General features: G+C 35.6%; 1 protein-coding gene across 6 annotated transcripts in view; it reads right to left on the bottom strand.

Annotated features, from left to right (window-relative positions):
• The window catches only part of TANC2 (tetratricopeptide repeat, ankyrin repeat and coiled-coil containing 2), a 487,927-nt gene that overhangs the window by 182,614 nt on the left and 292,266 nt on the right, over positions 1-13,047 (bottom strand). For all 6 annotated transcript variants that reach the window (XM_063657089.1, XM_054458934.2, XM_063657088.1 and 3 more), the window contains one exon: positions 10,183-10,446. In XM_063657089.1, coding sequence (XP_063513159.1) covers positions 10,183-10,446 — 264 coding nt within the window. The remainder of the gene's footprint in view (positions 1-10,182; positions 10,447-13,047) is intronic.

Genomic DNA, 13,047 nt, shown 5'->3' with positions numbered 1-13,047 from the left:
TATTCCTGTTCACCAGAGATTTAGCATCGGATTCTCCCCAGTTTAGGGAACCACTTCTATGTACCCATTAGAAAGGAAAGGAAAGTATGTGTATCTAGAGCTAAATGAAAAGAGCAGACCCTCCTGAGATGAGGTTAAATTAAATTAAATTTAATTTAAAAATGGTTTAGATATCTAATCATTTAAGCTACCAGATGTTGTGGTTTTATCAAATATTTACACACATACATTTAGCAGGGCAATTCCCTGTGAAAGTAATTTTATTTCTCTATGTTCTGGAAAAATTTTCAATCTACAATCTACTAAGTGTTGAAAATAACTGAGTCATTTGGTTTATAGCTTCCTTTTCTGCCTCTTTGTGAGCATCCTGAAACCATGGTTTCCAGATACAGAAAACAACCTAATACAAACTATTCCCTGACCTATGACTTGCCCTGTAGGCCGAAGTAGGTCTGTTTGTATTATGTTCAACACTGACAAGAAATAATTTTCTGATGAAGTATTTTGTTCAACACAGTCAATATGTACTACTCCAGTAGCATATAATCTTGTTCTCCAGGACAGAGCTATCTGATCTCTGATGGTATATCTACCTTTTACCCTTCCTTTAAGGATGAGTGATAAGTACTGCTTAAGAATCTAAAGCACTCTGCTAGCCAGAAAGACTAACATTATGGGAAGACAATTGTGGTAAATACAAAAATCATTCACAATTAAGGTCTAGTCTACAGACGTACAATTTAGGATGATGTAATTGTTTCTATTTTTTTTTTTAAACATGAGTAGGGGAAGAGGAGGGACAAGAGGGAAAAAGTATTAAGTATTTCAGAAAGTATTTTCCAATACTTGAGTTAAAACAAACTCCAATGTCGTAAAGAAATCAGTTTTATAATACATGATATAAACAGTATGTTTTCTATTAAAAAGATAGAAAGTGACATGAAAAACATGGTCTATTAGAAAAAAAATTGACAAATTGACCTCACCAAAATTTGACATTTTTATATTTCCTAATATACCAGTAAGAAAACAAAAAGACAAGCAACAGACTGAAGTATTTGCAAATACATGTCTGATGTGACTTGTATCCAGAATACACAACAAGTTCTTACAAATCCGAAGAAAATAACCCAATACGAAAATGTGCTAAAGTTTGAATAGATATTTCACTAAAGAATAAATGAATAGATAACAATACACAAAATAAGCTCAACATTAGCAAGTCATTAGGAAAATGCAAATTAAAACCGCATGAGATATCATTTCACACCAGCTAAAGGTAAGACAGTAACAAAGGAGATGTGGAGAAACAGGAATCCTTGTACACTGCTGGTGAGAATGCAAAATGGTACAGCTACTTTGGAAAACATTTTTGCATTTCTTAAAAAGTTAAATATAAGCTTACCATAAGATTCAGCAATTCTACTCCTAGGTATCTATCTATCCAAGAGAAATGAAAACATATGTCTACCCAAACACTTGCAAACAAATGTTCACAGCAGCACTATTCACAATAGCTCAAAATTGGAAACAATGTCTATCAAATGGTAAATGAATAGACATAATATGGTACAGTCACACAGTGGAATCCTACTTGAAATAAAAAGGAAGAAACTACTGATATATATATATAGTCATAAACCTCAAAAACATTATGCTGAGTGAAAGAAGCCAGATACAAGAGATGACATACCATATGACTCCATTTATGTGACATTTCCAGAAAATACAAATATATAGACTCTGTCAATTAGTGGTTGCCTGGGAACTGGGAGAGGGAATGGGATTAATGTTAAATAGATGCAGAAATCTTTCTGAGGTGATGGAAATGTCCTAAAGCTGATTCATGGTGAGGGTTACACAACTTGCTACATTTACTAAACATTACTGAATTGTACACTTGAAATGGGTGAATTTTATAATACATAAAATAAGACTCAATATACTTGTTTAAAAATTTTTTTTTAAATCCACACACAGACTGCTGCTTTAGAAAAAAAAACAAAAAAAAAGTTCTGGCCAGTTTGGGTACTCATCTTAGGTTTATACACCCAATAAAATGAAACATTTTAAATAAATTATCCATTTGTTATAGTTATTACGTTTTATTAAGCAACACTAAAAATAGATAATTCAGACAAAGATCTTGTTATGTTTCCTAGGACTGCTATTTCTATACCAAAGAAGAGAGAAAATCCTTCTGCAAAGACATCAGGCCTACAAATATATAATTTTTTTTTTTTTTTTTGAGACAAGAGTCTCACTCTGTAGCCTAGGCTGGAGTGCAGTGGTGCAATCTTGGCTCACTGCAACCTCCGCCTCCCAGGTTCAAGCAATTCATGTGCCTCAGCCTCCTGAGTAGTTGGGATTACAGGTGCACGCTACCATGCACAGCTAATTTTTTTTTTTTTGATAAGGAGTCTCGCCTCGTTGCCCAGGCTGGAGTACAGTGGCACGATCTCAGCTCACTGCAACCTCCTCCACCTCCCGGGTTCAAGGGATTCTCTGTGCCTCAGCCTCCCGAGTAGCTGGGATTACAGGTGCCTGCCACCATGCCCAGCTAAGTTTTTGTATTTTTAGTAGAGATGGAGTTTCACCATGTTGGCCAGGCTGGTCTTGAACTCCTGACCTCGTGATTCGTCTGCCTCAGCCTCTCAAAGTGCTGGGATTACAGGTGTCAGCCACCGTGCCCGGCCAATTTTTGTATTTTTAGTAGAGACGGGGTTTCACACCATGTTGTTCAGGCTGGTCTCGAACTCCTGACCTCAAGTGATCCACCCACCTTGTCCTCCCAAAGTGCTGAGATTACAGGTATAAGCCACCGTGCTCTGCCACATTTTATATATTTTAAAAACTGGTATGATTTACATATATAGAGTATATAAATCTTTGGTGTATAGCTTAATTATTTTTATACATGTAAGAGTCTTCAAAAAGTTCATTGAAATGCATCTTATGAAAAAACTATGGATGAATTTCAAAAATTTTTTGCATCAAAATAAATTCATACTAACTTATTATAAGATGTCTGAACAGGATATAGTTTGAGGCATTAAGAACAAGACATCAGTGTGAAAAAAGCCCTTATCAGAGCAACATGAATTCTGCTAAAATTGAAGCAAGAACAAACAGCAAAGTTATGGTGAAGCCTGGGTGGAAGAATGGTAAAATCACTGATTTTTACAAAACATTTATGGAGACTGTATTAGTCCATTTTTACACTGCTAATAAAGACATACCCTAGACTGAGTAATTTATACAGGAGAAGAGGTTTAATGTACTCACAGTTCCACATGGCTGGGGGCCTCATAATCATGGCAGAAGGCAAGGAGGAGCAAGTCACCTCTTACATGACTTACTCCCCTTTATAAAACCATGAGAAATCAAGAGATTTATTCGCTATCATGAGAACAGCACAGGAAAGACCTGCCTCCATGATTCAATTACCTCCCACTGGATCCCTCCCACAACACTTGGGAATTGTGGGAGCTATGATTCAAAATGAGTTTTGGGTGGGGACACAGCCAAACCATATCAGAGACAATACCCTAAAGAAATCAGCAGTTTACAAATGGATAACTTGTTTTAAGAAGGGATGAGACAGTGTTGAAGCCTGCAGTGGCAGACCATCCACAAAAATTCATCTTGTTTGTATCCCAATTGAAAAGGACAAATGATAACAGTACAAACAATAGCCAACATGACAGATGTCTCCATGGGTTCTGCTTACACAATTATGACTGAAAAATTAAAATGGGGGCAAACTTTCCACTAAATGGGTGCCAAAACCATTGTCCCCAGATCAGCTGCAGAAAAGAGAAATGCTTTCAATGAAAATTTAAAACAAAACGAGCAGGATTCGGATCCTGGAGCATTTCTTTGAAGAACAGTAATGGGATGAAACATGGCTTTACCAGTACAATCCTGAAGACAAAGCACAACCAAAACAAGGGCTACCAAGAGGTGGAAATAGTCCAGTCACAGCAAAAGTGGACTGGTCAAGAGCAAGCACCACGGCAACAGTTTTCTGGGGTGATCAAGGCATTTTGCTTGTTGACTTTTTGGAGGACCAAAAATGACCTGCCTGCTTACTATGAAAGTGTTTTGAGCAAGCCAAAGCTTGAGCAGAAAAATACCTAGGAAAGCTCCACCAGAGAATCCTTTTCCACCACAATGATACTCCTGCTCATTCCTCTCATCAAACAAAGGCAATTTTGCAAGTTTAGATGGGAAATCCATCTTACAATCTTGATTTGGCTCTGTCTGACTTTTTTGTTTTTTAATCTTAAAATCTGTAAAAGGCATGCATTTTTCTTCAGTTTATAATGTAAAAAAGACTTAATTGACATGGTTAAATTCCCAGGACACTCAGTTCTTTAGGGATGAACTAAATGGCTGGTATCATCACTTACAAAAGTGTCTTGAACTTGATGGAACTTATGTTGAGAAATAAAGTTTATATTTTTTATTTGTATCTTTTAAGTATGTTTTCCACGGACTTTTTGAAGTCTTCTCATGAGTACAAATCCATGTAACTACCATCCAGACCAAGATACAGAAAGCTCCCTTAGTCAATAATCCTACCAAAGGTAACCACTACTTTTTAGTTCTATAATTATAGAAGTATGATCATTTTGTTTCTATGAACTTTATATAAATGTACATACTTTATACAGAAGGCACTCTTTTGAGTCTGACTTCTTTTGTTCAATATCACATCTGTGAAATATATTCATGATGTTATAACAGTAGTGTGTTCTTTTTCATTGCTGCATACAATTTATTTATCAGTTTCACTGTTGATGGACATGTGAATGGTTTTCAGTTTTTAGATATTATGAATAAAACTGATAAAACTTTATTTTATCAGAAGCACTCATTTCTCATGGACATTCTACTCAGAAATGGAATTGTGAGGTTTTAGGTAACATGCATATATAGCTTTATATACCTTTAATATATCTTGTCAAACAACTTTACAAAATGGAGTACCAACTTATTAACATACTCCCACCATCAATGTATAATTTCAACTGCAGCATTTCCTTGTGTTGCTTGCCATTGACATTTCTTTTAATTTTGTGGGTTTGGGTATAGCGATATCTCACTGTCAAGAATTGTGAAGAATCTGTAAACTAACAAGCTTGGATGCTGGAAAAAGATATGAAACTTTTGGGTCGGAGATGAAAGACAGTTTATTACTCAGAACAATAGCAGTAGCCAGAGGATCAACATTGCGCCACTTTCCTGAGCCCTAATTCCCACAGGGCACCTGTACTTGTAGATGGTCGCAGTATAAGAGAGGCAACTGTGCCTACAGATTAGTTTGCATTTTCTAGGATTTTATACAAATGGAATCATATAGCATATTTTTTTTAATCTGGCTTCTTTCAAATAGAATAATTATTTTGAGATTCATGTATGTTGCTGTGGTATCCATAATTCATTTCCCTCTGTAGCTGAGTACAATTTCATTGTATGGATACACAATTTGTTTATCCATTCACCTGTTGATCGGTATTTGAGATGCTCACAGTTACTGGCTATTACAAATAAAACTGTGATGATTACGTATATATTTTTAAGAACACATGCTTTCATTTCTTTTGAATAAATCCCACTCATTTTTGACCTCATATCTCTCTTACATATATTATAATTAAATGCAGTCTTCCCTTGGTATCTGCAGGGAATTAGCTCCAGAACCCCTGGAGCTATCTGCAATAGGATACCACAACCTGAGCAAATGCTCAAGTCCCTTTTAGTTGGCCATCCATATCCGTGGATATGGAACCACAGATACAGAGGGTTATGTATAGGTATATGTGATTATATATCACATATAGATATTATAATGTTTTTTATATATAGATATATTTTAAAGAATCATAAGAAATATTAACCTTTGGAGAGAGATATTAGGTGTAGAGAGGAGAGTGGCTTTTACTTTTCCTTCTGTATTTTTTGTTTACAATAGTATTAGCCTCACAGACACTGAGAGGAAAAGCGTATCTGGCTTTTATAGGAGTATAAGAGTCTTAGACATCTCATAAACCCTACAGTTAGCATTTTTTTTTGGATAAAATAATGAATCTCAAGAGATATATCTGTTTACGAAGAGCAAAGTAATTTTATATTCTTTTCAATAAACTAAAAAGAGGTCAAGAGAAAATGAGAACAAATACATTAAGAGACTTCTCCATCACCAAAATGAAAATTCCTAAGTTTGGAAATGAGGGCTCTAGACTCAAGCAGGTGACCAATTTACTATTGGGCACTGTCTATGTACCGCACTGATGAGTCTAGCTAAATGCATATTACAAAAACTTAAAACAAAACTTAAGGGTCAATTTCAGCTTTTTTGTCTCTTTCAAATCCGTTTAGTGTCTTTGCTATCTAGTATCAGTACAGCTGAGTAACAATGTCCTCTCATGGAATTTTTACACATTTCTGATTCTCTATGTAATTCATGAAGTCATGTGAAACACATCATGAAACTTTCATAAAGTCTAAAACAGTTTCTGTCCCTATGCACAGCTAACACTGTATATGACCTGTATAGCTGAGATGTATCGCCGAATGGTGACTTGTATCCAATGCCAGGGTAAGATTTTAGAATGAAGGTTGGGATTTCCCTTTTTATACAGGCTTTATAGGCCACTACAATGTTAACTGTAGAGCTTATGATCTCTGTTCCAACTACCGAACTCTGCTGTGGTAGAGCAAAGTAGCCATAAATAAATAAATGAGTGTGGTTTTGCTGCTATGAAACTTTATTTACAAAAACAGAGTGTGCCAAACTTGGCCCATGGGCTCTGGTTTGCTGACTGCTCTCTTAGAGAAACAGAAATCTCTTAAGATCTCCATTTTTTTCCCCAACACCATTACACTGTTAATTGAATAAAAGCTTCTTATTAACCACTGAAAAATATATATTGCCAGTTGTTAGCAAATAGTGATAAATGCTGTTTATACATTCCATATATTAAAGAGAACTACAGTTTATAATTTTGGAAGAAATCAAATTGTGAGATACTAGTAAGTTCAAAACTGTTTTGTAACTGGCTCATACTACCATCTCATATAGAGCTTACTTTCTCTAAATAAGCCCCCACCCCACCTTTTTCTGGGTAATCTCTCCTATGAGAAGACTATATTCTATAGTAAGATGAAGAAAATTATCATTAGATTTACTAACTACATTGTTATTTTTGTTTAAAGCTGATACCACAGATTGGTTGGTTCATGCATATATTCATTCATTAGTTCACTCAACCAGCAACTATGGAGCCTCTACTGGAGTCTTCTCAGTTGCTAATGTCAAAAAGTTTGGATTGTAATAGTCAGACCAACATATATACACAATAGCTGCACATAACACAAAGTAGACTGTTGCCAACACAAAAAGAGAATGCTTTCTAGAAGCAGCAGCAATTACTTGTGGCTGGGAGATGATTGGAGAAAGTTTCATGAAGGAGGAAGTATTTGAGTTCGGCCTGGGAAGGTGGCTAGGAATTAGATGAAGACAGTTTGGTAGTTGCCTCAGAGCTTATTACCGTCCAGTGGTTAGTTACATGTGGTCCTGATGGCTTTCTGAGACCAACAGCAAAACATTAAATTAACCAGCTTGCTTGTTCCATTCTCTCTTCCCATAGTCTGTTCAGTTCTGGCACTGCTCTGAAGGTACAGGATACAACTAGAGAGGAAGCACTTAGCTAATAGGGAAGTACAACAGTTCTGGGATACACTTGGGGCTAAGGGAAGCCTGAGGAAGAGCTGAGTCGCTTTTAAACAAATGAGAAGGTCCTTGATTAACACAGTGAAAAAAGGTTCTAAGGGATACACATAAAATATAATGGGGAGTGAGTAGGAAGAAGACAGTAATACAGAATGTTAATGTTAAGTAGTGACCGAGACTCATAGCCCTGAATTAACATTGTTCATTCAGACTGACTACATAGTTCCACTCACTGAAACAAAGCTTCTCTGTCTTCTACTAAGTGTTCAGTGCCTTTCTCAAATAATAGAACCAGAATTTTCTCAGAAATCATTGTTGCTTAGTTAGGAAGTAAGTTGGGACATACTATTACGGTTGGTAGTTACATTTCTCTATTTATATATGAGCAAGGATTTACGTGCTTTCCGGAAAAGACTCAGCTTGCCTGGAACTTTTCATAATGTACAGCTGATGTGGTTTGGATCTGTGTCCCTGCCCAAATTTCATGTGAATTGTAATCCCCAATGTTGGAGGTGATTGGATCATGGGGCAGACTTCCCCCTTGCTGTTCTTGTAATATGAGAGTTCTCGAGAGAATGGGTCATTTAAAAGTGTGTGCAACCTCCTCCTCCTCCTGCTCTTCCTCCTGCTCCGGTCATGTGAGGTGCTTGTTCCCCCTGTGCCTTCTGCCATGATTGAATGCTCTCTGAGGCCTCCTCAGAAACCAAGCAGAAGCTGCTATGCTTCCTGTACAGCCTGCAGAACCATGAGCCAATTCAACTCTTTTCTTTATAAATTAGTTTCAGGTATTTCTTTATAGCAGTATAAGAATAGACTAATACAACAGCATTCCAGGATTCTAATATGACATGGTAGTTGGGGATCGACATAGTTAGAAGGTCCTAGGATAAAAAGTTTCCTGTCACTATATAAAAGTGAATAATCTTTAACAATTAATATTAAAATCTTCTGTAGTTACTTATCTTTCAGATGAGCCATTTCCCCTATAATCACACCTGATGACAGATGCTGATGGTCTCCCAGAGAACAAAGAACAGGTAGGAAAGGGAAATGGGAATGGCAATAAGCATTACACTATCAGCTACATAAGGAGTAATTATCAGTGAGATAATCTATCCAGGCCTTCATGAGGAAAGTAAGAGAAGCAAACATAACTTTGATTTTATAGTCTGGACAAAGTCCAGATAATGACATATTTTGAAAAGTCAGAACGTTCAACTATTCTTCAAAAGTCCCAGGTTTGAATTATTAAACAGCAATTTAGCTGTAGTAAAAATACCCCCTGACATCAATTTTGAGGAGAATAGTTGCTAAAGAATGATGACTCCGTATTTCAACCACTTAACCCTCAGTATCATTTCTTTCTTTTTTTTTTTAGAGACAAGGTCTCACTATGTTACGCAGGCTGGTCTTAAACTCTTGGCCTCAAGCAATCCTCCTGCCTCAGCATTCCAAATTGCTGGAACTACAGGCATGAGCCACCACGCTATATCATTTCTGATATGGTTTGGCTCTGTGTCCCCACCCAAATCTTATCTTGAATTGTAATCCCCAAGTGTCAGGGACCTGGTGGGAGGTGACTGGATCATGGGGGTGGTTCTCTCACGCTATTCTTGTGATAGTGAGGTACTTCTATGAGATCCGATGGTTTAAAACTGGTAGTTCCCGTGTGCTTGCTCTCTCTCCTGCCGCCTTGTGAAGCAGGTACTTGCTCCTCCTTTGCCTTCTGCCATGATTATAAGTTTCCCAAGGCTTCCCCAGCTGTGTGGAACTGTGAGTCAATTAAACCTTTTTTGTTTATAAATTACCCAGTCTCAGGTATTATCTTTATAGCAGTGTGAAAACGGACTAATACAATTTTTTTTAACTGAGTTTGCTAGTGGTGTTGCAGAATTATTCTTTAGAAATGTAGCCACCTGGTGATTCTTCTATGAAATGATAGCCAGGATATTGTGAAAATACTGAAACTCACGGAATGAGGAAAAGCTGAATTCTTGCCTGCCTTCCACTTTTACAAACTATGGATGATGATTTCTGATAATACAAATTACACTGAGATATGCCAATTTTAATAATGTTTTTTAAAACTAAGATTTTAAGAAAAGAACTAAAACCTCAAACTAAAATTCTTTCAAAGACTTCTCATTGAGAGAAAAGACTTTTAGTTGTTTGACGATATATTTTATAGGCTGTTTCTGAATTTCTATGTGTTTTTGTATATTTTGGGAGCAGAACTAAGCAATCACTCAAGGAAGATGAACCTTCTCCCAGATTCAAATAATATATACATATATATTACCCAAACACAAAAGAACAGCTTAGTCAGAAAAGATGAATGGAAAATTTAAATACTGTCAGAGCAGGATTTATTTTCATTTCAATATATACTGGAGTAAAATCATTATTTAACAACAGCAACAACAACAACAACAACAAAAACTTACCTGCTACTGAATTTGGCCGTGGCATGAGATACAAAGGAATAGACTGTACTGATTGAGATAACACTGTTTCCAAATTTCTCTCTGGGATCTTATTCAGACTATAGGTGGAAGCAGTCATGTTTTCATCTACTCGATACAAACAGGAGTCCATGCTGGATTTTTGAGATTGCCAAGGTTTTATGTTTCCTCCAGATCCTAATTCTTTACTACTTTCCCCAGCATATTTTGTGCGTTCCACATTTTCAGAATAGCTTGTCAACGTAGCTGAAAAAAAAAGAGTAAAATGAATTTAATAAAGCCATATACATACAGTTATTAATCTTTGACAAAGTTGATAAAAACACACATTGGGGAAAGGACACTATTTTCAAAAAATGGTGCTAGAAAAACTGGATTGCCATATGCAGGGGAATGAAACTGGACCCCTGTCTCTAACCATATGCAAAAATCAACTCAAGATACACTAAAGACTTAATCCTAAGACTGGAAACTAAAAATACTACAAGAAAACTTATAGAAAACTTTTCTGGACATTGGTTTAGGTAAAGAAATTATGACTAAGACTTCAAAAGCACAGGCAACAAAAACAAAAGTAGGCAAATGCAACTAAAACTAAAAAGCTTCTGCACAGCCAAAGAAATAATCAGCAGAGTGAAAAGACAACCTGCAGAATGGGAGAAAATATATGCAAACTATACATCTGACAGGACTAACATTAAGAATATACAAGGAACTCAAACAACTCAACAAAAACTTCACAAATAATACCATTAAAAAGTAAGCAAAGGACGTAAACAGAAATTTTCCAAAAGGAGACATACAAATGGCCATGTACATGAAAAAAATCTCAATATTAGTAATAATCAGAGAAATGCACCTTAAAACCACCATCTTATACCAGTCAGAATGGCTACCATTAAAAAATCAAAAAATAACAGACGGTGAGGATGCAGAGAACTCTCATATACACTGTTGATGGGAATATAAATTAGTACAACCATTAAGGAAAATACAGAGATTTCTCAAAGAACTAAAAATAGAACTACCATTCAATCCAGCAATTCCACCACTGGGTAACTACCCAAAGGAAAAGAAATCCTTATGTCAAAAAGATATCTGCACTTGCATGTTTACCACAGCACTATTTACAATAGCAAAGATATGGAATCAACCTAAATGTCCATCAACAGATGAATGGATAAAGAAAATGTGGTATATACACACAATGGAATATTATTCAGCCATAAAGAGAATGAAATGTCTTTTGCAGCAATGTGGATGGAAGTAGAAATCTTAAACAAAACAAGTTAGACACAGAAAGACAAATATTCCATGTTCTCACTCACAGGTGGGTGCTAAAAAAATGTGCACATATTGAAGTAGAAAATGGAATGACGGACAATGGAGCCTCTGAAGGGTTACAAGGTGGGGGAAAGGTGGATGATGAGAAATTACTTAATGGGTTCAATGTACATTATTTGGGTGATGAATATCCTAAAAAACTCAGACTTCACCACTAAGCAACTTATGCATGTAACAAAACTGCCTTGTACTTCATTGATTTATAAAATTTAAAGAGTGAATTTAAAAGAAAATCTAAAGTAGAGATTAATCTGTTTATGATTATGTAAATTCATGATTAGATAATAAGAATATTTAGTAACATTATTTTTAAAAGTTACTGATGATCATTTCACTTCTATCATGATGTTTACATAACTGAAACCAAAATACAGTCATCTCTCACATATTTCAAAAACTCTATTTAAATAAACTAAAAAAATTCTTGTATCAGTCCTAGAGGACCTACAGCTCAGGCCTATTAGTGGTAAAATTTTCAGAATTTCATCAAAAGGGAATTTACATAATCTTCAAGGATTGCTGGAGAGCCTCAGCGGTCCCTAAAAGATCTCTATATTCTTTTTATTCTGTTCTTTTCCTCATTTAAATTTATTTCCTTGCTTCTAATATGTAACAAAGAATTAGAATAAAATAAGCAGTCCCTAAGCAGGAACTGATAGAAGAGACAGAACCTGCCCAAATAAGTAAGCAATAACAGGCCCTTCTTGTACAGATCTCTGTAGCTCTAACTTTATGGATTTAAGTACCTTAGTAAAATAAACTGAAAGGTCTCTTGAATTTTATATAGTCTTACCACTAATTATACACAAATAGAAAAATTTTAATTAACACTAGAAATGAAAGGATTAAAAACATTAACATCTAGATTATAATTTTTTAGCAACAATTACAAAACAAGAATAAAAGATATCATCCCAGAGGAGTTTTTATATGTTAGCTCATTTTCTCTTCTTATATTTTGAATGTACCTATTGCCAAAAGAAGAGACCTAAGCTCATGAGGTAATTTCCACAATCGTTTTTAGTGAGGTTCTCTCTCTGCAAATTTAAATGGAGTTCTGGATTTTCTAATAACACGGGAAGAAGACGAATTACAAAGGATGACCTAAATTTCTCTCTAAGAAAGAAAATCTGACTTTGTTGTCACAAAAAGTAAAAGGCTAAGGAAGAAGAAATCTAAGTAAACTAGAAAAAGGTAGAGAAGTGGGAAGAGGGAAAATTTTATAAACTTAAGAATTAAAAGAGAGATGAGAGTATGTGCTTTTGGGCCCCACCTGAGAAAGGAAATCAGAAATATCACAGAACCCTTTGGAAACCTTATAAGATTTTGGAAGATAAGTTCCCATATTTATTATACTCCATTTCCCCTTTAGTGATTAGTTGTAAAACCTTAAAAAATAGACAACCTATGCTCATTTTGGAAAGACAGCTAACAAAAAGAAAGCAGAGAAAATTATATTCCTACATTTTGGCTAGTCTTTGGGGACAAAAAACCAAGGATAGC

This window comes from Pongo pygmaeus, chromosome 19 (genome assembly GCF_028885625.2).
Source record: "Pongo pygmaeus isolate AG05252 chromosome 19, NHGRI_mPonPyg2-v2.0_pri, whole genome shotgun sequence".
NCBI classification, from domain to species: domain Eukaryota; kingdom Metazoa; phylum Chordata; class Mammalia; order Primates; family Hominidae; genus Pongo; species Pongo pygmaeus.
Note: the sequence above shows the minus strand (reverse complement) of the source record. Positions and strands in the feature narration are given on the sequence as shown.